The 21667-nt window shown below is 41.0% G+C and overlaps 1 protein-coding gene across 2 annotated transcripts in view; it reads left to right on the top strand.

Annotated features, from left to right (window-relative positions):
* The window catches only part of RBM26 (RNA binding motif protein 26), a 41429-nt gene that overhangs the window by 6794 nt on the left and 12968 nt on the right, over window positions 1-21667 (top strand). The window contains exons 2-14 of one of the 2 annotated variants that reach the window (XM_081946258.1): window positions 397-515; window positions 1154-1290; window positions 2241-2329; window positions 3189-3406; window positions 8281-8562; window positions 9956-10195; window positions 13371-13508; window positions 14769-14909; window positions 15882-15990; window positions 16870-17029; window positions 18252-18416; window positions 19414-19545; window positions 20486-20557. In XM_081946258.1, coding sequence (XP_081802384.1) covers window positions 397-515; window positions 1154-1290; window positions 2241-2329; window positions 3189-3406; window positions 8281-8562; window positions 9956-10195; window positions 13371-13508; window positions 14769-14909; window positions 15882-15990; window positions 16870-17029; window positions 18252-18416; window positions 19414-19545; window positions 20486-20557 — 2002 coding nt within the window. The remainder of the gene's footprint in view (window positions 1-396; window positions 516-1153; window positions 1291-2240; window positions 2330-3188; window positions 3407-8280; window positions 8563-9955; window positions 10196-13370; window positions 13509-14768; window positions 14910-15881; window positions 15991-16869; window positions 17030-18251; window positions 18417-19413; window positions 19546-20485; window positions 20558-21667) is intronic. The other variant, XM_081946259.1, reaches the window with a different exon arrangement.

Genomic DNA, 21667 nt, shown 5'->3' with positions numbered 1-21667 from the left:
ATAATTGAATGGTTCTTTGGTCTGTATTTCTGATGAGGGGAGCTTTCTTCTCCTTTAAATGTTTATTCACTACATAAATAATTGCTAGATATCTAATGATAATACCTACTAGTAGAACAAATTGTATAATAGTGCTCAATTGAAAGGAGCTTTTTAAAAAGTGTTGTTTAATATGAGGTAGAAAAAAGTAAAGTATGTCTATATATTTGGAATAAAATATTTCGAATAAAATTCAGTACAAGCAGGAATTACCTTACGACTATAAATTAAACCTGATTTTGATAGATATAATTTGCATCAAAACATTACACATATGGGATATGTTAAACTTTATCTTTTACCTGGAAGTAAGGTTTAAAAATACCTTTATGAATTAGTTGTGTTCTTCATTTGTAGATGTGATGCGGATCCATCAGCCCTGGCTAAGTATGTTCTTGCTTTGGTGAAAAAAGATAAAAGTGAGAAAGAACTTAAAGCACTATGTGTGGATCAACTGGATGTATTTCTTCAGAAGGGTAAGATCTTGTGAATTTAAAACTTGACGTAATTTCAAATTTTAATTTCATTTAAGATTTAATCCATTTGACATTAATTATAATTTGGACATTATCATACCAATGTCTTCATTCCCCATTGAAATATAATTCTACAGTATGACATAACATAAGCTTTGACTGACTGATGTTTGAATGCTGCTCTTGCAAATAAGTTCATCATGAGGTTTTCTTTTGGATTCTCCAAATAATACATTTTGAAAAGTTATTAGACAACTGCCTAGAATAAAATAAACAACTCTCAGGCAATTAGTATGTGTTTCTTCCTTCCCTTGACTGTTCAGAATGAACCTTTTTCCTCCACTGAGTATTGTAAAAGATTACTTTTGCCTGAAAATATCATTGCCTAAGTAGCTGAACGTGTTGTTGTTGTTGTTGTTATTGTGTCATTGCCATAAACATTTAATGTCGCATTGCAGAACTCACATAAAGTGATATGTTGTTTCCAAAGCTGGAAATCCTAGAACTGGTTCTATGGAAATAGAATTGTCCCAATAATGATAAAGTACAAAAAGGTTAATATTTCAATAATAATAGCCCTTAAGAATGTTCCTTAAGTTGCCTGTTATGCACTGTATACTGTTTTGGTTTCATTTCAGAGACACAGATATTTGTAGAAAAATTATTTGATGCCGTAAATAGCAAGAGCTATCTACCTCCACCCGAGTTGCCATCTTCAGGAAGCCTGAAATCAGACTTCTTTCAGCATCAAGAAAAAGAAGCAAAAAAAGAAGAGGTAATAATCGGCCATATCATGTTAAGCTTATGCTATACAGCAGGGCTGTCAAATTCCCAACCCCATGGGCCGGATTCGTCACGCGGTGGCTACATCCAGTTTAGCGAAGGGAAAAAAAGCCCTGATACGTCACATGATGCTGCCGTGATGACATGACTTTGACACCCTTGTTATACAAGTAGTCCTTGACTTAGAGCAACAATTGAACCCACAATTTCTGTTGCTAAGAAATTGCATCTAAGAAAAAAACATCTAAGATAGATGTTAAGTAGGTTTTGCTCCATTTTATGACCTTGGTTGCCACAGTGGCTAAGTCAATCACTGTAGTAGTTAAGTTAGTAACAAGTTAAGTGAATCTGGTTTGTCAGAAGCTTGAAAAGGTGATCACATCACCCTAGGACATTGCAACTCTCATAAATACATGCCAGTTGCCAAATGTCCAAATTTTGATCGTAATTACTGGGATGGTGCAATGGTGTGTGGAAAACTTGTCATAAATTATTATTTTTTCAGTGCCATTGTAACTTCAAATGATCACTAAACGAATAGTTCTAAAATGACTACCTGTATCTTGTAACCTGATCTACAGATTTCATTGCTGTTCTTACTTTAGTACATAAGAATGGCAGTTTGTTAAAATTATGATATTTCTAGTGAACATCTAGACTTCAGTCATAGTTAGTCCTGACAACTTCTATGATAGAGATATAAAACTTAAAATATATCAGATTATGTAATACTATGAGAAACAGGTGGTAAGGGGTACTAATAGAGCACAGCAGCACAAAATATCACTCATGCTTTATTTATAACTTACTGTTATGATATGGTATTTATTTATTTGGCCAAGTGGTTAGATGCAGAAGAAATTTATCTCTGCTCCTTTCATTTTCACTATCTTTCATTTGGTTGTTAGAAAAAAGATCTGTTTCATGTTCCTTTTTATCAAGATAATTAAGGAAGAAGAACGAGAGAAAAAATTCTCTAGAAGGCTTAATCATAGTCCTCCTCAGTCAAGTTCACGATACCGAGACACCAGGTAACACTTAGTTTTCTCTTTCTTGCAGTTGATAAATGTTTCTGATTTTTAGGACAAATTCTCAGATGCTGAGATATTGGTTTATGTCAATATCACAAGGTTTACATAGGTACAAATGAAGATGTATCTGTGCAGAATGTGTTTTAAACAAAGAATTAAAAATCAAAATGTTTTGTTTTGAGGTTACATTTTTAATAGACATACCAGCAAGCAAGCACATTTCATGACATATAACTTACTCACAATAGAATAATAACATTTTAGAAAACTGCCAATACCTGGACTTCTTTTTTCTTTTTGTATAGCTAACTAAACTAGCCGGTACTGTATATGTTAAAGGCTGTTCAAGCACTAAATTTGCACTAAAATTGCAAAGTAAATAAAGTATCATTGTTGTTTTCATTATTTTTGTCATAGGCATAGTGCTTTTATATCTCCATCTACCTATATATGTCTGTCTGTCTGTCTATCCTATCTATCTATATCTATCGATCTATATATCTGTGTTGGATGGGTATCTAGGAGTGTTTATAACTCATCCATCTGAAAATGGAACATTGTAAAGAACCTAGTCTGAAAAACCTTGAACCACCCTTGGTTTGAAGGATTTACTTCCAGGAATTGCTGAACCCTCATTGCAGTAGCATATTCCAAAATTGGAATGGAATATTCTAGAGTTGTCTGGAAAATCCCCTTCTCAAATTGATGAATTTTGCATTCCTACCAGCAACTTCTTTGGCAAAATTTTACGTTATATATTTATACTGCTGTTGATATAAGTAGCCTTTTCATATATGAATTTTCCATTTAAAATATATTAAATTTATTCTTATGAAGTTTTCTTGTCCAAAATACTTAGAAGCAGGGACGACAGGAAGAAAGATGACCGTTCTCGCAAGAGAGATTATGATCGGAATCCTCCACGAAGAGAGTCCTATAGGGACCGCTACAATAGAAGAAGGGGAAGGAGCCGAAGCTACAGCAGGAGCCGTAGTCGAAGCTGGAGTAAAGAAAGGTTGCGGGACAGAGATAGAGATAGAAGTAGGAGTCGCACTAGAAGCAGAACAAGAAGCAGAGGTAACTATTAACCTCAAGCATTAATGTGCACAGTATACTTTATTTAAATAAATACAATAATAGATGTAGCATGTAGGGAGGTCCACTCAGATATTCTTTGCCCTTTCTTTGAAATATGGACCAGATATTTGGCTTTTAGCTTTCCCTTACATCAAGGGTCCAGAAAATGGGCTGTGCAAACAGGCAAAGCGCCATCTGCAGGATGCAGGCAGCACACGAAGCCACACCCACACCAAGTCCACAGAAAATCCTCCCCACGGAACTGGTCTCTGGTGTCCCAAAGGCTGGGGGTGGCTGCCAAACATGCTTTTTCCATTTCCTGTATATTAGAAATAGAATAGAATTATCTGACCTTCTAAGTCCAACATGTATTTGACTCAGTGGTGGGTTTCAAAATTTTTTGGAACCTACTCTGTGGGTGTGGCCTGCTTTGTGGGAGTGGCTTGCCTGCCATGTGAGCAGGTGGGAGTGGCTTGCCAGCCATGTGACCGGGTGGGAGTGGCTTGCTGGCCGTGTGACCGGGTGGGAGTGGGATGTTAGAAGATCCCAAATGAAGTTAGAAAGGCTGGGTCCCAAACCCAGCTGGCTTAACTGGGATAGGGTGAATAGGGGGTAGAGGTTCACAAATCACCAAGGACCCTCCTCTCCTTTCCCCCCAAAAGCAGAGGGCGTCAGTATTTAGAGGGAAGTCCCCCAACTTCCCCCCTTGGTGTGTCACTCTTTCTCTCTCTCTCTTCCCCCCGTTTCTCTCCCCCCTTTCCTTCCTCCTCCTTTTCCTCTGTTCCCCCCAGTTTTTCAAGCTGAGCCATTGGGGGAGGTCAGAGGGAGAGAGAGACGGATTGAAGGGTGCAAAGAGATGGGCTTCCCATTTTGAGAAGCCTCCCTTAGCAAAAGATCGCTGACAGGAGGAAGGGAGGATTCCCCACCCCACTTTTCCCTTTCCAAAAGATCGCTGAGAGGAGGAAGGGAGGATTCCCCACCCCACTTTTCCCTTTCCAAAAGATCGCTGAGAGGAGGAAAGGGAGGATTCCCCACCCCACTTTTCCCTTCCCTTTCCACCTCTCAGCGATCTTTTGGGAAGGGAAAAGTGGGGTGGGGAATCCTCCCTTTCCTCCTCTCAGCGATCATTTGGGAAGGGAAAAGTGGGGTGGGGAATCCTCAGATCGCTGAGAGGAGGAAAGGGAGGATTCCCCACCCCACTTTTCCCTTCCCTTTCCACCTCTCAGCGATCTTTTGGGAAGGGAAAAGTGGGGTGGGGAATCCTCCCTTTCCTCCTCTCAGCGATCATTTGGGAAGGGAAAAGTGGGGTGGGGAATCCTCAGATCGCTGAGAGGAGGAAAGGGAGGATTCCCCACCCCACTTTTCCCTTCCCTTTCCACCTCTCAGCGATCTTTTGGGAAGGGAAAAGTGGGGTGAGGAATCCTCCCTTTCCTCCTCTCAGCGATCATTTGGGAAGGGAAAAGTGGGGTGGGGAATCCTCAGATCGCTGAGAGGAGGAAAGGGAGGATTCCCCACCCCACTTTTCCCTTCCCAAAAGATCGCTGAGAGGAGGAATGGGAGGATTCCCCACCCCACTTTTCCCTTCCCTTTCCACCTCTCAGCGATCTTTTGGGAAGGGAAAAGTGGGGTGAGGAATCCTCCCTTTCCTCCTCTCAGCGATCATTTGGGAAGGGAAAAGTGGGGTGGGGAATCCTCAGATCGCTGAGAGGAGGAAAGGGAGGATTCCCCACCCCACTTTTCCCTTCCCAAAAGATGGCTGAGAGGAGGAATGGGAGGATTCCCCACCCCACTTTTCCCTTCCCAAATGATCGCTGAGAGGAGGAAAGGGAGGATTCCCCACCCCACTTTTCCCTTCCCTTTCCTCCTCTCAGCGATCTTTTGGGAAGGGAAAAGTGGGGTGGGGAATCCTCCCTTTCCTCCTCTCAGCGATCGTTTGGGAAGGGAAAAGTGGGGTGGGGAATCCTCAGATCGCTGAGAGGAGGAATGGGAGGATTCCCCACCCCACTTTTCCCTTCCCAAAAGATCACTGAGAGGAGGAAAGGGAGGATTCCCCACCCCACTTTTCCCTTCCCTTTCCTCCTCTCAGCGATCTTTTGGGAAGGGAAAAGTGGGGTGGGGAATCCTCCCTTTCCTCCTCTCAGCGATCTTTTGGGAAGGGAAAAGTGGGGTGGGGAATCCTCAGATCGCTGAGAGGAGGAAAGGGAGGATTCCCCACCCCACTTTTCCCTTCCCAAAAGATGGCTGAGAGGAGGAATGGGAGGATTCCCCACCCCACTTTTCCCTTCCCAAAAGATCGCTGAGAGGAGGAAAGGGAGGATTCCCCACCCCACTTTTCCCTTCCCAAAAGATCGCTGAGAGGAGGAATGGGAGGATTCCCCACCCCACTTTTCCCTTCCCAAATGATCGCTGAGAGGAGGAAAGGGAGGATTCCCCACCCCACTTTTCCCTTCCCTTTCCTCCTCTCAGCGATCTTTTGGGAAGGGAAAAGTGGGGTGGGGAATCCTCCCTTTCCTCCTCTCAGCGATCATTTGGGAAGGGAAAAGTGGGGTGGGGAATCCTCAGATCGCTGAGAGGAGGAAAGGGAGGATTCCCCACCCCACTTTTCCCTTCCCTTTCCACCTCTCAGCGATCTTTTGGGAAGGGAAAAGTGGGGTGAGGAATCCTCCCTTTCCTCCTCTCAGCGATCATTTGGGAAGGGAAAAGTGGGGTGGGGAATCCTCAGATCGCTGAGAGGAGGAAAGGGAGGATTCCCCACCCCACTTTTCCCTTCCCAAAAGATCGCTGAGAGGAGGAATGGGAGGATTCCCCACCCCACTTTTCCCTTCCCTTTCCACCTCTCAGCGATCTTTTGGGAAGGGAAAAGTGGGGTGAGGAATCCTCCCTTTCCTCCTCTCAGCGATCATTTGGGAAGGGAAAAGTGGGGTGGGGAATCCTCAGATCGCTGAGAGGAGGAAAGGGAGGATTCCCCACCCCACTTTTCCCTTCCCAAAAGATGGCTGAGAGGAGGAAAGGGAGGATTCCCCACCCCACTTTTCCCTTCCCAAAAGATCGCTGAGAGGAGGAATGGGAGGATTCCCCACCCCACTTTTCCCTTCCCTTTCCACCTCTCAGCGATCTTTTGGGAAGGGAAAAGTGGGGTGAGGAATCCTCCCTTTCCTCCTCTCAGCGATCATTTGGGAAGGGAAAAGTGGGGTGGGGAATCCTCAGATCGCTGAGAGGAGGAAAGGGAGGATTCCCCACCCCACTTTTCCCTTCCCAAAAGATGGCTGAGAGGAGGAATGGGAGGATTCCCCACCCCACTTTTCCCTTCCCAAATGATCGCTGAGAGGAGGAAAGGGAGGATTCCCCACCCCACTTTTCCCTTCCCTTTCCTCCTCTCAGCGATCTTTTGGGAAGGGAAAAGTGGGGTGGGGAATCCTCCCTTTCCTCCTCTCAGCGATCGTTTGGGAAGGGAAAAGTGGGGTGGGGAATCCTCAGATCGCTGAGAGGAGGAATGGGAGGATTCCCCACCCCACTTTTCCCTTCCCAAAAGATCACTGAGAGGAGGAAAGGGAGGATTCCCCACCCCACTTTTCCCTTCCCTTTCCTCCTCTCAGCGATCTTTTGGGAAGGGAAAAGTGGGGTGGGGAATCCTCCCTTTCCTCCTCTCAGCGATCTTTTGGGAAGGGAAAAGTGGGGTGGGGAATCCTCAGATCGCTGAGAGGAGGAAAGGGAGGATTCCCCACCCCACTTTTCCCTTCCCAAAAGATGGCTGAGAGGAGGAATGGGAGGATTCCCCACCCCACTTTTCCCTTCCCAAAAGATCGCTGAGAGGAGGAAAGGGAGGATTCCCCACCCCACTTTTCCCTTCCCAAAAGATCGCTGAGAGGAGGAAAGGGAAGGGAAAAGTGGGGTGGGGAATCCTCCCATTCCTCCTCTCAGCGATTTTTTGGGAAGGGAAAAGTGGGGTGGGGAATCCTCCCTTTCCTCCTCTCAGCGATCTTTTGGGAAGGGAAAAGTGGGGTGGGGAATCCTCAGATCGCTGAGAGGGGGAAAGGGAGGATTCCCCACCCCACTTTTCCCTTCCCAAAAGATCGCTGAGAGGAGGAATGGGAGGATTCCCCACCCCACTTTTCCCTTCCCTTTCCTCCTCTCAGCGATCTTTTGGGAAGGGAAAAGTGGGGTGGGGAATCCTCCATTTCCTCCTCTCAGCGATCTTTTGGGAAGGGAAAAGTGGGGTGGGGAATCCTCCATTTCCTCCTCTCAGCCATCTTTTGGGAAGGGAAAAGTGGGGTGGGGAATCCTCCCTTTCCTCCTCTCAGCGATCTTTTGGGAAGGGAAAAGTGGGGTGGGGAATCCTCAGATCGCTGAGAGGAGGAACGGGAGAAAGGGGGGTGAGCGAGCAATGGAGTGGCTTCTGAACCGGCAGGGGTGAGCAAGTGAGTGATAGGGGCGGGGCAGGAACTTACTTCCGGGTTCATTGTCCAACAGGTTCGCCAGAACCGGTGCGAACCGGTAGAAACCCACCACTGATTTGACTGCCCTGTCTTTTGGCTCCATTGTCCAGAGCGCTGTGAAGGAACGTTGTCTGGATGCACTCCTTTCCAGAAAACTAAATAACATTCTATCACAAGCACTGTCTGTTGCCGTAATTAAAAATACCTGTCTAAAAAAATGGCCAGTTTTCAAATTAATAGAAAGCTACGGATGCCCACCGGAAAGAATTTAGATTTTATAATTCATTATATTATTTTAAATGTTCACTAGAGTTTTTTGGGGGGAGGGGGGTGTTTTGGTCACAATTAGATTTTGGAGGTTTTTTTTTTTTTTGCGAGGATTGATTAGCTTGCATAATTGTTGCTGTTTTGCTTCTGTTATTCTGTCACCGTCCACAGTTCTCCAATATTGTTTTCTAGAAAGAGATCTGGGGAAGCCGAAGTATGATTTGGACAGAACGGAGCCATTAGAAAATAGTTACCCTCCGGTTTCTTCGGTAACAAACATTTCATCCGCTCACTATCCTGTCCCTACACTAAGTAGCACTATAACTGTCATTGCTCCCGCTCATCATGGAAATAGTACTACTGAAAGTTGGTCAGAATTTCATGAAGAACAGTTGGAACACACTTCCTATGGAAGGCCTCCCCTACCAAAGAAACGGTGCAGAGACTATGACGGTAAGCCCAGAAAATTTGACCCAAGTATTATAAAGATGCAGGTACAGGTACAGGTAGTTCTCGACTTACGACCACAATTGAGCCCAATGTTACTATTGGTAAGCGAGACATTCATTAAATGAGTTTTGCCCCATTTTTCTTGCCACAGTTGTTAAGTGAATCACTGCAGTTGTTAAGTTAGTAACATGGTTGTTAAGCGAATATGACTTTCCCATTGACTTGTCAGAAGGTCGCAAAATGTGATCCCGAGACATAGCAACGGTCATAAGCATGAGTCTGTTGCCAAGCATCCATCTGAATTTTGATCACATGACTATGGGGATGCTGCAACAGTTATAAGTGTGAGAAACGGCCATAGGTCACTTTTCTCAGTGCCGTTGTAAATTCAAACGGTCACGGTTCAAACGGTTGAGGACTACCTGTACTATTTTTATATTTCTTCTTTTCTTCCTTGAACTTTTCAGATAACGATGATCAAAGATCTTAAGTATTCTGGTTAGATGATTTTGTCTTTAGTATTTTATTTTCTATTGTGTAAAGCAAAGTTCATTACATTGTAATGCCTTAGTCCAGGAGTCAGCAAACTGCGGCTCTGGAGCCGCATGTGGCTCTTTCCTCCCTCTGCTGCGGCTCCGTCACTGGTCGGCGCCACAATTTTGAGAGGAGCTTCCAGTGGGGGTGGGAGAGAAGCACAGTGTGTCAGGAGAAGACTCTATGGCAAGGGGAGGGTTTTCCAGTTGTCTCCACAATTGATAGGGCTTTCGGTTATGACGGGTAGAGGAAAAAGTACGCCGTGCTAGGAGGAGACACTATGTTGGGGGAACTGAACTTCCGGTCAGCTCCAGAATTGAACAGGGGGCTTCCGGTTAGGACCTTTGTGGCTCCCGGTGTTTTCTTTTCTGTGAGAAACGGGTCCAAATGGTTCTTTGAGTGTTTAAGTTTGCCGACCCCTGCCTTAGTCTACTGCACCAAAGGGAGTAGGAAGTCAGTGCTTTTTTTTTTCTTTTCCCCTTTTTCTTGCCCTCCCTTTTCCTTTTTCCTTCCCTATTTTCCCTACTATTTACTTTTGTATTTTCTTTGTATGCTCTATTATAAACCAATAAAAAACAATTGAAAAAAAATAGCTGTTGTAAGTCGAGGACTGTTTATATTTCTCCTTTTTTTCCCTTGAACCCCTCAGATATTAATGGTCAAAGATCTTAAATGTTCTCAGATGATTTTTATCTTTAGTATTTTATATCCTATTGTGCCGTGATATCAAAAAATAAACGTTCATTGCATTATAATGTATTCAGCTATTGCATGGCCACATTCGTAACGTTTATTAAGAATGCCATGCAGTTTCAGAATGCTACACGCTTTCCTAACTTTATTTTGCTTTCCTTTTTTTCAGAGAAAGGTTTTTGTATGAGAGGAGATATGTGTCCCTTTGATCATGGAAGTGACCCTGTAGTTGTAGAAGATGTGAACCTTCCAGGCATACTGCCTTTTCCAGCGCAGCCTCCAGTTGTTGAAGGACCTCCTCCTCCGGGGCTTCCTCCTCCACCACCTATTCTTACTCCTCCTCCTGTAAACCTTAGACCGCCTGTCCCACCACCAGGCCCTTTACCACCTAGTCTTCCACCTGTTACAGGTAGGTTCTATAAATTCTATATATCTGCTGGCTGCAAACATTACACATTATACGTTCAGGTAGAATTTACCAGTCACGGTTGGGTTTTGTTGAAATTGATATGATTTCTGGTCAATTCCAAAACGTGTGAAATAAGATCCGTTTTCTCTAAAATATGGGAGTGGAGAAACATACGGATCTCACTTGTCTTAATGGATACCTGGCAAAACTAGTGTAGCCCTTCTGAAATGTACCCATTGGAATTTTTTTTAGATGCCCCGCAGTCCTAATGCTATGGTTAGGACAGGTATAAGTGCTGATTTTTTTTCCCTTGAGACCTTGGCTGAGACTGAATGTGCTTGCCTTTGTACATGGATGGATGAGATGCCCATGGAAATTCTCAGTCATCCAGGTCACGGTTGTCTCAAAGGTGCTTTTTCAAAAGACAATTGGACTGTGTTTTTTCCTTGAGGAAGAAGACGCTTCATTTCTCATCCAAGAAGTTTCATCAGAGATTGATGAAGCTACTTGGATGAGAAGCGAAACGTCTTCTTCCTCAAGGGAAAAAAAAAGTCCAGTTGCCTTTTGAAAAAAGCACCTTTGAGACATGGATGGGTGAAAGTGTTTATATATTACACTGTGCCTTAGGGAGAGGATGAGTCTGGTTAGTTCACTTTCTGATTTATATGTGTTTCATTGGTGCTGAACCACTGTAGAGGCAAGAGACTAGCTGAGAACATCAATCTCAGGTACCAGTCTTTAAACTTCACTTTTCAGGGAAGGTTGGAGGTCTTCAGTTTTAGAGAATCCTATAGGAAAGAAATTTTCTGTACCCTTTTCAGTCAGGGTTCAGGCCAGGCCATGAGAAGGAAATTACATTGTTCTGCTGGATGACTTTCATCAGGACCTGAATGGAAGGCAGGGTATTTGTCCACTCTTAATATTGCAGGCCTACGGTACCTGGTTGAACCATACCCATGTCACCTTGTGGTGAGATTTCTCATACAATACAATACCATACCACACCACGCCACACCACACCAGGAAGGGACCATGGAGGTCTTCTAGTCCAACCCCCTGCCTAGGCAGGAAACCCTATACCGTTTCAGATAAATGGCTATCCAACATCTTCTTAAAGACTTCCAGTGTTGGGGCATTTACAACTTCTGGATTGTTCTGTTAATTGTTCTAACTGTCAGGAAGTTTCTCCTCAGTTCTAAGTTGCTTCTCTCCTTGATTAGTTTCCACCCATTGCTTCTTGTTCTGCCCTCAGGTGCCTTGGAGAATAGTTTGACTCCCTCTTCTTTGTGGCAGCCCCTGAGATATTGGAAGACTGCTCTCATGTCTCCCCTAGTCCTTCTTTTCATTAAACAAGACATACCCAGTACCTGCAACCGTTCTTCATATGTTTTAGTCTCCAGTCCCCTAATTTCTACAATAGATTTTTTTTTCAATGGGTTGTCTTTGAAGACAACTTGGAAGCTTAGTTGGTAAGGAACAGCTAATTCATTCAGCCCCGTAACACCTATGCTGTTGTTCCAGGAGTTGTTAATTTGTTACCGACCTCATTCAAAGTGTGTGTTATTGTCCTCCAAACCTTAGGTAGCTTGGCTCTCGGCTATATTTAGGATTATCTCTCCTGGCAAGATTTGTTCTACTCCATGCATTCTTGTAAGGAAGGCTTGGTGAGCGATCATATACATGGAGTGACGTTGGTGGGGCACCCATACAGTATCTCATGTTGATGCTTTGCCTCTTGAGTAATAGAATGCCTGGAACGTTCCAGGCTTTTGGAAATTTCTTTACACTTTCCTGTTTACTATGCTTTTTGGAACCTAATGATGTTTCTGCTGCTTTACATATGATTATTTAGTACTAATTGCTCCTAGTTTTATGAATGTATTTTTCTTAGGGTTTTGTTAATTGCCTTATGTGTACAGAAGTTGGCAGTCTATCAAATGTGTAAAATAAATAGACACTCCTACTCTACATTTTATAACCATTTCTTCCAAAACACACACGTTTTCATTATGATAATATATAGGAGATATCTTTTTAGATACGCAGGATCCAGATGAAGCTTTAAAAAATTAAAATTAGATTGATTGCAAAGCATACCAGAGTGTAGCTTTAAAAAAAAAGTGTGATATAATTTGTGTTTTCTTTAGTTACAGTTCTAACACTTGTATTATGAAATAGTTGTACAGCTGACAACAAGTTGGAATTAACAATGAGAATAATTCAACTGCTGCAACTATTTTTCCCCACATTTTACATTGTTTTATGGTCCACTAACATGACACAACAGATATTTCCTAGTTATTGCGGACAGGTTTTTTTCATAAATGATTTATATCTACCCTGATACTATTGCTATCTCAAAGAAACAAAACATGCTGATCATTATTTACTTCCTACTGCTACCTATCTGCTGCTAAAACTTTCATGTCTGATTATTTGTAATCTTTAATTCGGCAATAATCAACATCATGGGGCAACAGTCAAGATATTTCCAAGAGGCTAACTTAGAAATGCATCCAAAACTCATGATGTTTGTGGGATTGAGATTTGTAAAACCTCTGGTTTCTTCAGCGCTATCACGCCCAGTCATGTTCAGGTAATAGTTATTTACAGTGCTCCTTGCCAGCTTCCTGCAAGGCAAGCCAATGAGGAAGTTGACAGGGAAGTCAGAAATTGTTCCTACACTCTCACTGCTGTTTAGTCCACTTGTGGTCATTTGGTCATTCTGTTTGGATAAGGAAATAGCTCTGAAATGAAGACCCAACGTGGGTTATCTAGTGCAAGGGTTCTCAACACTCAGGACATAGCCAACTACTGACCTGTGGCCTATTTGGAACCGGTCCGTGTGAGTGGTTGGCTGGAGCACACGTATGCGCACACAGCTCAATTTGCATGAGTGGAAGGCTGATGGGCGCATGCGGGTGCCGGGCTGCTGCTTGCACAAGTTGAGCTTCCGGCCCACCGCTTGTGTGGCCCAGTTCCTCTCTCTCTCCTCTCCTCAGCTGGGCTGCCAAGCCACAAAGGTTGGGGGCCACTGATCTAGTCTATTTCTGAAGATGCAGAAGATTTTAAAAGAGAAGATGCCCAGATCTTTTTGTTTTGTTTTGTGCGGTATGTGGTTGTTTTTATGGGCGGTCATTTTTATAACTTCACTGTTTTTTTAAATTTTTGGTAGGACCACCACCTCCACTACCACCGTTGCAGCCCTCTGGCATGGATGCCCCCCCAAATTCTGCTACCAGCTCCGTTCCTACAGTTGTAACCACGGGTATTCATCACCAGCCGCCACCTGCTCCGCCCTCTCTCTTCACAGGTGTAGTACTGTTTTTTTTTTTTAAACAAATGAAAGGGGAAACATGATGTGCAGTGGAGTGTTAGAACTTTGGAAGAAAAAAAGTCATGTGAGGGGTAGTCCACCTTCTCAGAGGAGAATGGGACAATTCGCCACAGCCAAGCTGATACGGCCAATTCACCATGGCAAACTTGCCGCAGCCAACTCTCTGTGAGGCAACTCACCACGAAAATTCGCCGTGGGACAACTTCCTGTGGGACAGTTTAACAATTCTGTTTCATTATTTGCAATAAATAATTATTTTAATTTTTGCCATTCACATTTCATTCTGTCCCTCCTTTGGAATCCTTTCTTTAATCCATTTCTTTGATAGTAGGGTAACTCTTATCCCGCAGCAAGATGGCCATGGCGAGTTTTCCTGCAGCGACTTGGCTGTGGCGACTTGGCTGCAGTGAGTTGGCCGTGGCGAGTTGGCCACAGCAAATTGTCATAGTCCCTTCTCAGAGTGGGATCGCTCAGTGGCCGCTCTCTTCTACAGTCTTCTTTTCCCTATGTTGCTCCCAAAATAGCCCCAAACTTTTAGAGATTTTCAATTTATGGAGGGAGGTAAAACATTTGGGACTGATTGTACCTTAATTGAATGCCATCATATATAGTTACTTTTTTTTTAAAGGCCCTTTTGAGTGGCAAAAAGGATAATTCTAGCTAACTAAAATAGTGCACAGTCTATGTTTTTAATAAGGCTCTGTGTGAGATGCAGTTTTGTAATCAAAACACAAGATCCTGTCAATTGTGAAAACTAGGCTTCCAGACTTAATGGGGCATTAAATGTATTTTCCCCTCAAAAGGTCAAAAGCTTTTGAAATTAAGAAAGCTTACTATATATTACAAAATCTAAAGAAAAAAAATGTTTTGAAGAAATTTTGGGGTGGAAAAAAAATGTGAAAAAAAAGTTATTTTGTGTTCTAATTCTGACTGCTCCTATATGAATTGTATTAAGCTTATGTCTATGATGGAGGTGTGAAAAGCTGATTTGCGCACAGCTTTTAGCATACATCTGTTTAGTAGGATAATAATTCACTCTTAAAACTATTCAATTTAATTCAAAATTATTCAGTTTAGAAATCCAGCTACTTTTGTGCACATGTGCCAAATATTCCCCCCCCCCCCAATAACCAGATTGGTGATATGAACCATTTAAGAGTTGATTTGCATGTCTGCAGTATATAGTTTTAAGTTTTTCTATAGTTGTATGATTAGAATATGTATATTTTTTGCCAGAAACATACGACACGGATGGCTACAATCCTGAAGCACCAAGTATAACCAGCACTTCAAGACCCATGTATAGACACAGAGTCCATGCCCAAAGACCAAATTTGATAGGACTTACCTCAGGTGATATGGACTTGCCACCAAGAGGTAACATGAAAGATTTCTTGCTTTAAAATGTAAATGGGTAGTGTCACGGGATTCTAGAAGGTCTTACATTTATTCCTCAACGCTTGTATGTCCTCTCAAATGCTCACCTTTATGTTATTCCATTTTACTAATTGGCAAATGTGGTGGGAACTGAAATTGCAAGGATCCTCTCTAGTGGTACCAACCTCCTCATTATAATTGCATTTTTCCCAGTCAAGCAAGCATGCCCTTGTAAGGCTTAAAAGAGTTAATGGAAATGTAATAAACCATTTACCTTGTGCTCTCTATTGAGACCATACACCTTTAATCAACTGGTGTTGGAAACTCCTAATCAGATGAACAATGGTGGAAGGGATAGGATAGGATTCCTGATGGAAGCTGTTTTGTTTAGTGAATCTGGCTTCCCCATTGACTTTGTTTGTCAGAAGATTGCAAAAAGTGATCACATGACCTTGGGGACACATCAATGGTCATAAGTATGAACCAGTTGCCAAGCATCTGAATTTTGATCACCTAACCATGGAGACGGTTCAAAGGTCGTAACTGTGAAAAATGGTCACAAGTCACTTTTTTCACTGCTATTGTAACTTTGAATGGCCATTAAACGAACTGTTGTAAATCAAGGACTGTCTGTACTTCTTTATGAGATGCCCTTTTCCCAAAGATATCCCTCTCGGGCTTCAGGTCGCAAGTCATCTGCTAAATATCTACAGCTGTAAAGAAATTATATTTTTTAAACAGTGTACTCTGTAGTTGCCCTCTGTGGTTACTTGCATTTCCTTTTGAAGCATGTGGTTTTAGTGTATCTTGGACCAACCCTGAATCAAAGGAACCTGGATTTAAAGAAGTCCTGCATTTAATATGCTGTGAAAATGTAGTAAGTCGGTTGATGGTAATCAGGAGAGAAAATTCTACTATAAAATGCACAAACAGCCTTTAAAAATTAATCAGTGTACTCTTTTCTTCCTCCAGAAAAACCTCCCAATAAAAGCAGTATGAGGATTGTAGTGGATTCAGAGTCCCGGAAGAGAACTATTGGTGCAGGCGATGGACTTGCAGCAAAGAAGAATTGGTTTGACAAGTAAGCAGTTAACAGAATAACAGAGTTGGAAGGGTCATTGGAGGTCTTCTAGCCCAACCCCCTGCTTAGGCAGGAATCCCTATACCACTTCAGACAAATGATTATCTAATCTCTTAAAAACTTCCAGTGTTGAAGCATTTACAATTTCTGGAGGCAAGTTGTTCCACTGATTAATTGTTCTAACTGTCAGAAAATTTCTCCTTAGTTCTAGGTTGGTTCTCTCCTTGATTAGTTTCCATTCAGTTTTAATATACATGTCAACAACTTCCTCATTCCACACTGAATTAATCTTCATTTATTCAATTTGCAATATACATTAATATACACAAGATATAATACACACAAGATATAATATACACAAGATATAATATACACTATAGGGGTTTCTATAGAGGAAAACGTGGGAATCTAGAGGAATGTTACTCATTTATGATCAGGGATATTTTATCTATAGACATATGTGATAGAGCAGTGGTTCTCAACCTTCCCAATACACAACCCTTTAATACAGTTCCTCATGTTGTGGTGACCCCCAACCATAAAATTGGTGTCTCGGTTCCTAAGACCGTCGAAATATGTGTTTTCTGATGGTCTTAGGCGACCCCTGTGAAAGGGTCGTTTGACCCCCAAAGGGGTCCCAACCCACAGGTTGAGAACCACTGTGATACAGGCTGGCATGTGATCGTGAATTGATCTTTGGTTTTTCTTACTTGGGTAGCTGCTGATACTGGTATACTGAAGCTTTTCTTGTTCTAAAACAGTTTAAAAATAGATGCTTCCTGGAATTCAGATTATTTATCATTTAATTCCACATTTTAACTATCCTCTTGTGAATTGATTTCTATTAGTAACTTTAAACATTTGATTTTTTTTTCCCAGACAAAATTTTAATAGAACAAATAGTCCTGCTTTCCAGAAGAAGATGCAATTTGGGAATGAAAACACAAAACTTGAACTGAGGAGAATTCCCCCAGAGCTTAATAATATCAGCAAACTGAATGAACACTTCTGCAAATTTGGAAATTTAGTGAATTTGCAGGTAGGCGATGGCGTGGCTGGCTGGGGAATTCTGGGAGTTGAAGTCTACCCATCTTAAAATGTCCCAGGTTGAGAAACAGTGCTGTAAACCTTTTTACTATATTGTTGAAATAATATATCGGAAATACTTTACTAGTTGGAACATGGATCATGACGGTTGTATTTTTTCTAATACATAGCCCTGAAAATTTAGCATGGATGTAACATCTGTTTAAATAGAGAGCTTTAATCAGAAGTTAAATATTGGCAGGGAATTAATCTGTTGCAGGTATCCTAAGGTAACATTATTTCCTCCAGATATTTTGGCCTAAATATTCCACATTTCTTTGCAATTGTCCCTGCTGATAGGGCCTGATGGGAATTTGAATTCCAAACATTTGAAAGGCATTGGATTGCCTGTCTCCGTATTTGCAAAGTGGCACAGGTACTAATTCCTTCTCAACCTATACAGGTAGTCCCCAATTTACAACCGTTCATTGAATGCCCGTTTGAAGCTACAAAGGCACTGAAATAAGTCACGTATGGCTGCTTTATAGTATAAAGCAGTTTCTCACAACTATTGCAGCATCTCCATGGTCGCAAGATCCATATTCAGATGCTTGGCAACTGGCATGTATTTATGACAGTTGCAATGTCCGAAGGACATGTGATCCCTTTTTGTGACCTTCTGACAAGCAAAGTCAATGGGGAAACTAGATTCACTTAACAACCGTGTCACTAACTTAACAACTGCAGTGATTCACGTAACTGAATTTTAGGCTCAGTTGTGGTTGTAGTTAAAGAACTACCTGTATTACAATTTGCTGTACTGCAGTTTTAAAAAATTCATTTGGCAGGCCTTCCTTTAAACATTTGGTTCATTTTGTACCCAGTTAAAAATGTATGATTTGGGATTGGGTTTTCTTTGGGGGGGGGGGCGGGGGGGAGTGTTTAAAAATTGCAAGAAAATTTGGTTTGTTTGTACCAAAAACATGCTCAGTAAAATGCCCAGAAATGTACATTCTGAATATTCTTCTCCACTTCCCGACTAGGAATTACAAATTAGACCAGGTTACTTAAAAATTATATTTTATGAGATTTCTAGTAAAATTTGCTTGAACTCTTAAGTGGCTTAATAATCTGAATATTCTCTGAATGACATTCCTTGACAATCTTGTGCTTCTTTGAGAAGACTCACTCTGCATCTCTCTACATTGTGTTTGCCTTTCCTTCAAAAATCATAGGTTGCCTACCAGGGAGATCCAGAAGGTGCCCTCATCCAGTTTGCTACCCATGAGGAAGCTAAAAAAGCAATATCGAGTACAGAAGCAGTCTTAAATAATCGATTTATCAAAGTCTATTGGCATAGAGAAGGCAGTACTCCCCCAATTACAACTTCAGTTCCGAAGGTAAAGAATAAAATGTGACTAATTTGGATAGCTCTTTTAATCTAAATATCTACTTTAGCATGGTTTTCAAGAAGTTTGAATCTTGAATTTTCCAAATCAATAATAAGAAATCAATATTTTTTTTTGAATAAGAATTTTGCTTATGAATATAAATCAGTTAAATATTTTGATTGTTTTACTGTAAGAAAATCAGTCAGTTAGAGCTTACAGCATTTTAGTACCTGATTGTTCTTGTAAGATGTTCTTTGCCCTTCCTAGTTTCATTTAAAAAATAATAATATTGTGCATAATTCAGCTTTCTCTCAGTCTTATGCCGAAAATGTCTCTGCTGTTCATTAAAACATCCCTCCCCCCTCATATATATAAGCCTAAAAAAATAATAAGATTGCTTTATTTTATGAATGTTACAAAGATGTTTCATGAGGCTCAACAACTTCTGTAAAACACATATTTAAGCATGCATGGCTCTTAAATATTATTTGTAAACTTTTGAGTATATTTTTGTGATAAACTGCACAACACTCATCCCCTAATCCATTTCTGAAATATTATATAGAACCATATAATTACTTATTGGAAAGATAATCTGAGGATATTAATACAGTCATACAGAAATTGTTAGCATAGAGAGGAAAGGTTAAAGAACACTTATTCTTAAACTGTTGTTTTTAGATTTAACTAATCTGAGTAGTTTCAGGACTACGGCCTTATGAAACTTACTGAAAATATAATTATGCCAAAATAGATTAGAGCAGTGTTTCCCAACCTTGGCGACTTTAAGTCCTGTGGACTTCAACTCCCAGAATTCCCCAGCCATCATAGCTGCCTGGGGAATTCTGGGAGTTTAAGTCCACAGGACTTAAAGTCGCCATGGTTGGGAAACACTGGATTAGAGAGCATCACGAAAAAAGGAATAATGGTAAAATGTCTAGAAGCCAGTCATACTGGGAGTTGAAATATTTATGAACTATAATGAAGATTTCGTTTCCTTTTTAAGGTCATTCAGCCTTTAGTCCAGCAGCCCATTTTGCCAGTTGTGAAGCAGTCAGTCAAGGAACGATTAGGTCCGGTGCCTATCAGTAACATTGAACCCGCTGAAGCACAGAGTGCCAGTGCAGAAATTGTTCAGGTGAATGTGACTCTTAACTTTCTTAGTCTGAAAAACCAAACTGTATAGTTTCTTCTCCGTCAGAAGCACCTGTTCAATATAAATGGTAAACTGAAGACGTTAAAGAAGAAATGATTTTTATGTTTAATTCGCATGTCTAATAAAATGGCATATTTGAATTGATAAGGCCACCTTACAGATTCATTAGAGTGCTTTCTAATTAATAACCAAAAATGTTTAAAGGGATGAATTAATCTTGTTGCCTCTGAAGAATTAAAGCGTTCTAATACTCAAGTAAGGTTTTTATTCATTTATTTATCTTTGAAAATTCCCCATTGCAAAAAAAAAGAAAAAAAAAGAGAGGATATAATGGCTCACAAGCTCGTTGCAAAATTAATTAAAGCAACTTTATTAGTAAAACAAATGTTACATGAATTTGTGGTGGGGGGAGGCCAATCTAGAAAGTTGGGTGTATAAACAAAACTTGAAACATTTCAGTTTGGGGGGTGGCATATCATAAATTGAGGACTATCTGCATTGCCGAAACTCTTGTGGATGATAGACTTCCATAACTTTCCTTTGAGCAGCCACCGTGAGTTTTAATGAATCACTGCTTTTTGCTCTTCTGTTTTCTATGCAGCAAATGGAAATGGTATATCAAAATAGGCCCTGTTTCATTATTTATTGCATTGTATGCTCACTAGTTTTTAAATCAGCTTGCAGCTTTATTTTTTTCCAAGTTGGTATTTGATCCAGCAGAAAGTTGTATACTGTACGTTTTGAAGTATGCCCCAAAATGCTGTAAATGAAGGGAATGGGCGTTTTGCAAAACCCATCTAAAATCTTCTATTTATCTTGATGGAATTGGTTGGGTTTTAGATAAGTACCTTGATAGTGAGACGAAATGTATTTAAAAACACGTAGTACAAACATTAAGCAGATCCCTTTTCTCTTCACCTAGAATGTAACCAAACTGTCTGTAAAGGATAGACTTGGGTTTGTGCCTAAACCATCTATTCCAACTACAGAAAAGGTAAGAAAATTATAATGCTCAGCAAACTGTCTCCTAATTAATCTGAGTCAGCTTCAAAGCAGATGCTCATGTGTGATAAATGCAAAATAGTTGTCAGCTTCTTTAAAACCATGACAGCTCTGACATGAAGGTGGTTGAAATGCTACTAACCATGCTTGTTTTTCACATAGGCATCATCAGTGAAACCTAAATAGTTGCTGTTTCGGCATGGAGTTGCATGCCAAGATGGATTTGCATGCCGAGATGGTGGTTAACAAAACCAGGTTGAATTTGGTGCAGCATCTGTTAGAGCAAAACTGACTAGTGTAGTAATGCTAGGAAATTGCTGTAGCAATTCCCAAAGCTCTTGGCAAGAGCACCCTTTTTGGATTAACATTTTAATAAACCTCTGTCAGCATTGCTGGTAGGAAGAGATTAGGGGAGTTCTAGCCCAAAGCACCCAGATGATGCCTGCTAGGCTATGTTATATTTTGCTTTAATGGTTCCATCTCTTTGCTTGGCATTTGTGGTTATGTGACTTTCAGTATTGGGATGATACTCCTACTCAGTACAGTTTTATTTTACCTTGCATATTGGATAATAGAGTAGGTAGATACTGAATAGTGTGAGTATATAGTTATAAACTGCACATTAAAAGCTTGCTGCCTTTTATTTGTGAGTTTACATTCTTTTGTCTTGATGAGTCCAATATGCATATAGTGATCCAGGATGATTTAAGTTGGATAAAATGTCCATAGGCTTTTGGGAAAAAAGAAGCTGGTAAGAGAGTATTAGCATAGGAAAAATAAACAAAAGACTAATCAAAGCAGGCATTTAAGGCATGAAACTCTTGGAGATTATTTTGAAAACTTATTTAACTCCCATAACAAGCCACAATTCATAATTTCAATATATCCTTTTAATATATAAAATTCATTAGCTCTTTCTTACAGTTCCTTCCATAAATTGTAATATATTATAATACGGAAGGAGCTGTAAGAAAAATTAATGAGATATCCAGCTATGTACATTTGATTAATAAATAAGACAACCCCCTTTTTAAAATTTCCATGTTTTCTACTTTGAAGAAACCAGAGGTTTTCTGAATATATGGTAGGAAAATCATTCTCT

This window comes from Natrix helvetica (genome assembly GCF_964273705.1).
Source record: "Natrix helvetica genome assembly, chromosome: 3".
Taxonomy (NCBI): Eukaryota; Metazoa; Chordata; class Lepidosauria; order Squamata; family Natricidae; genus Natrix; species Natrix helvetica.
The sequence above is the reverse complement of the archived record's forward strand: the minus strand, read 5'-3'. Positions and strand labels throughout refer to the sequence as shown.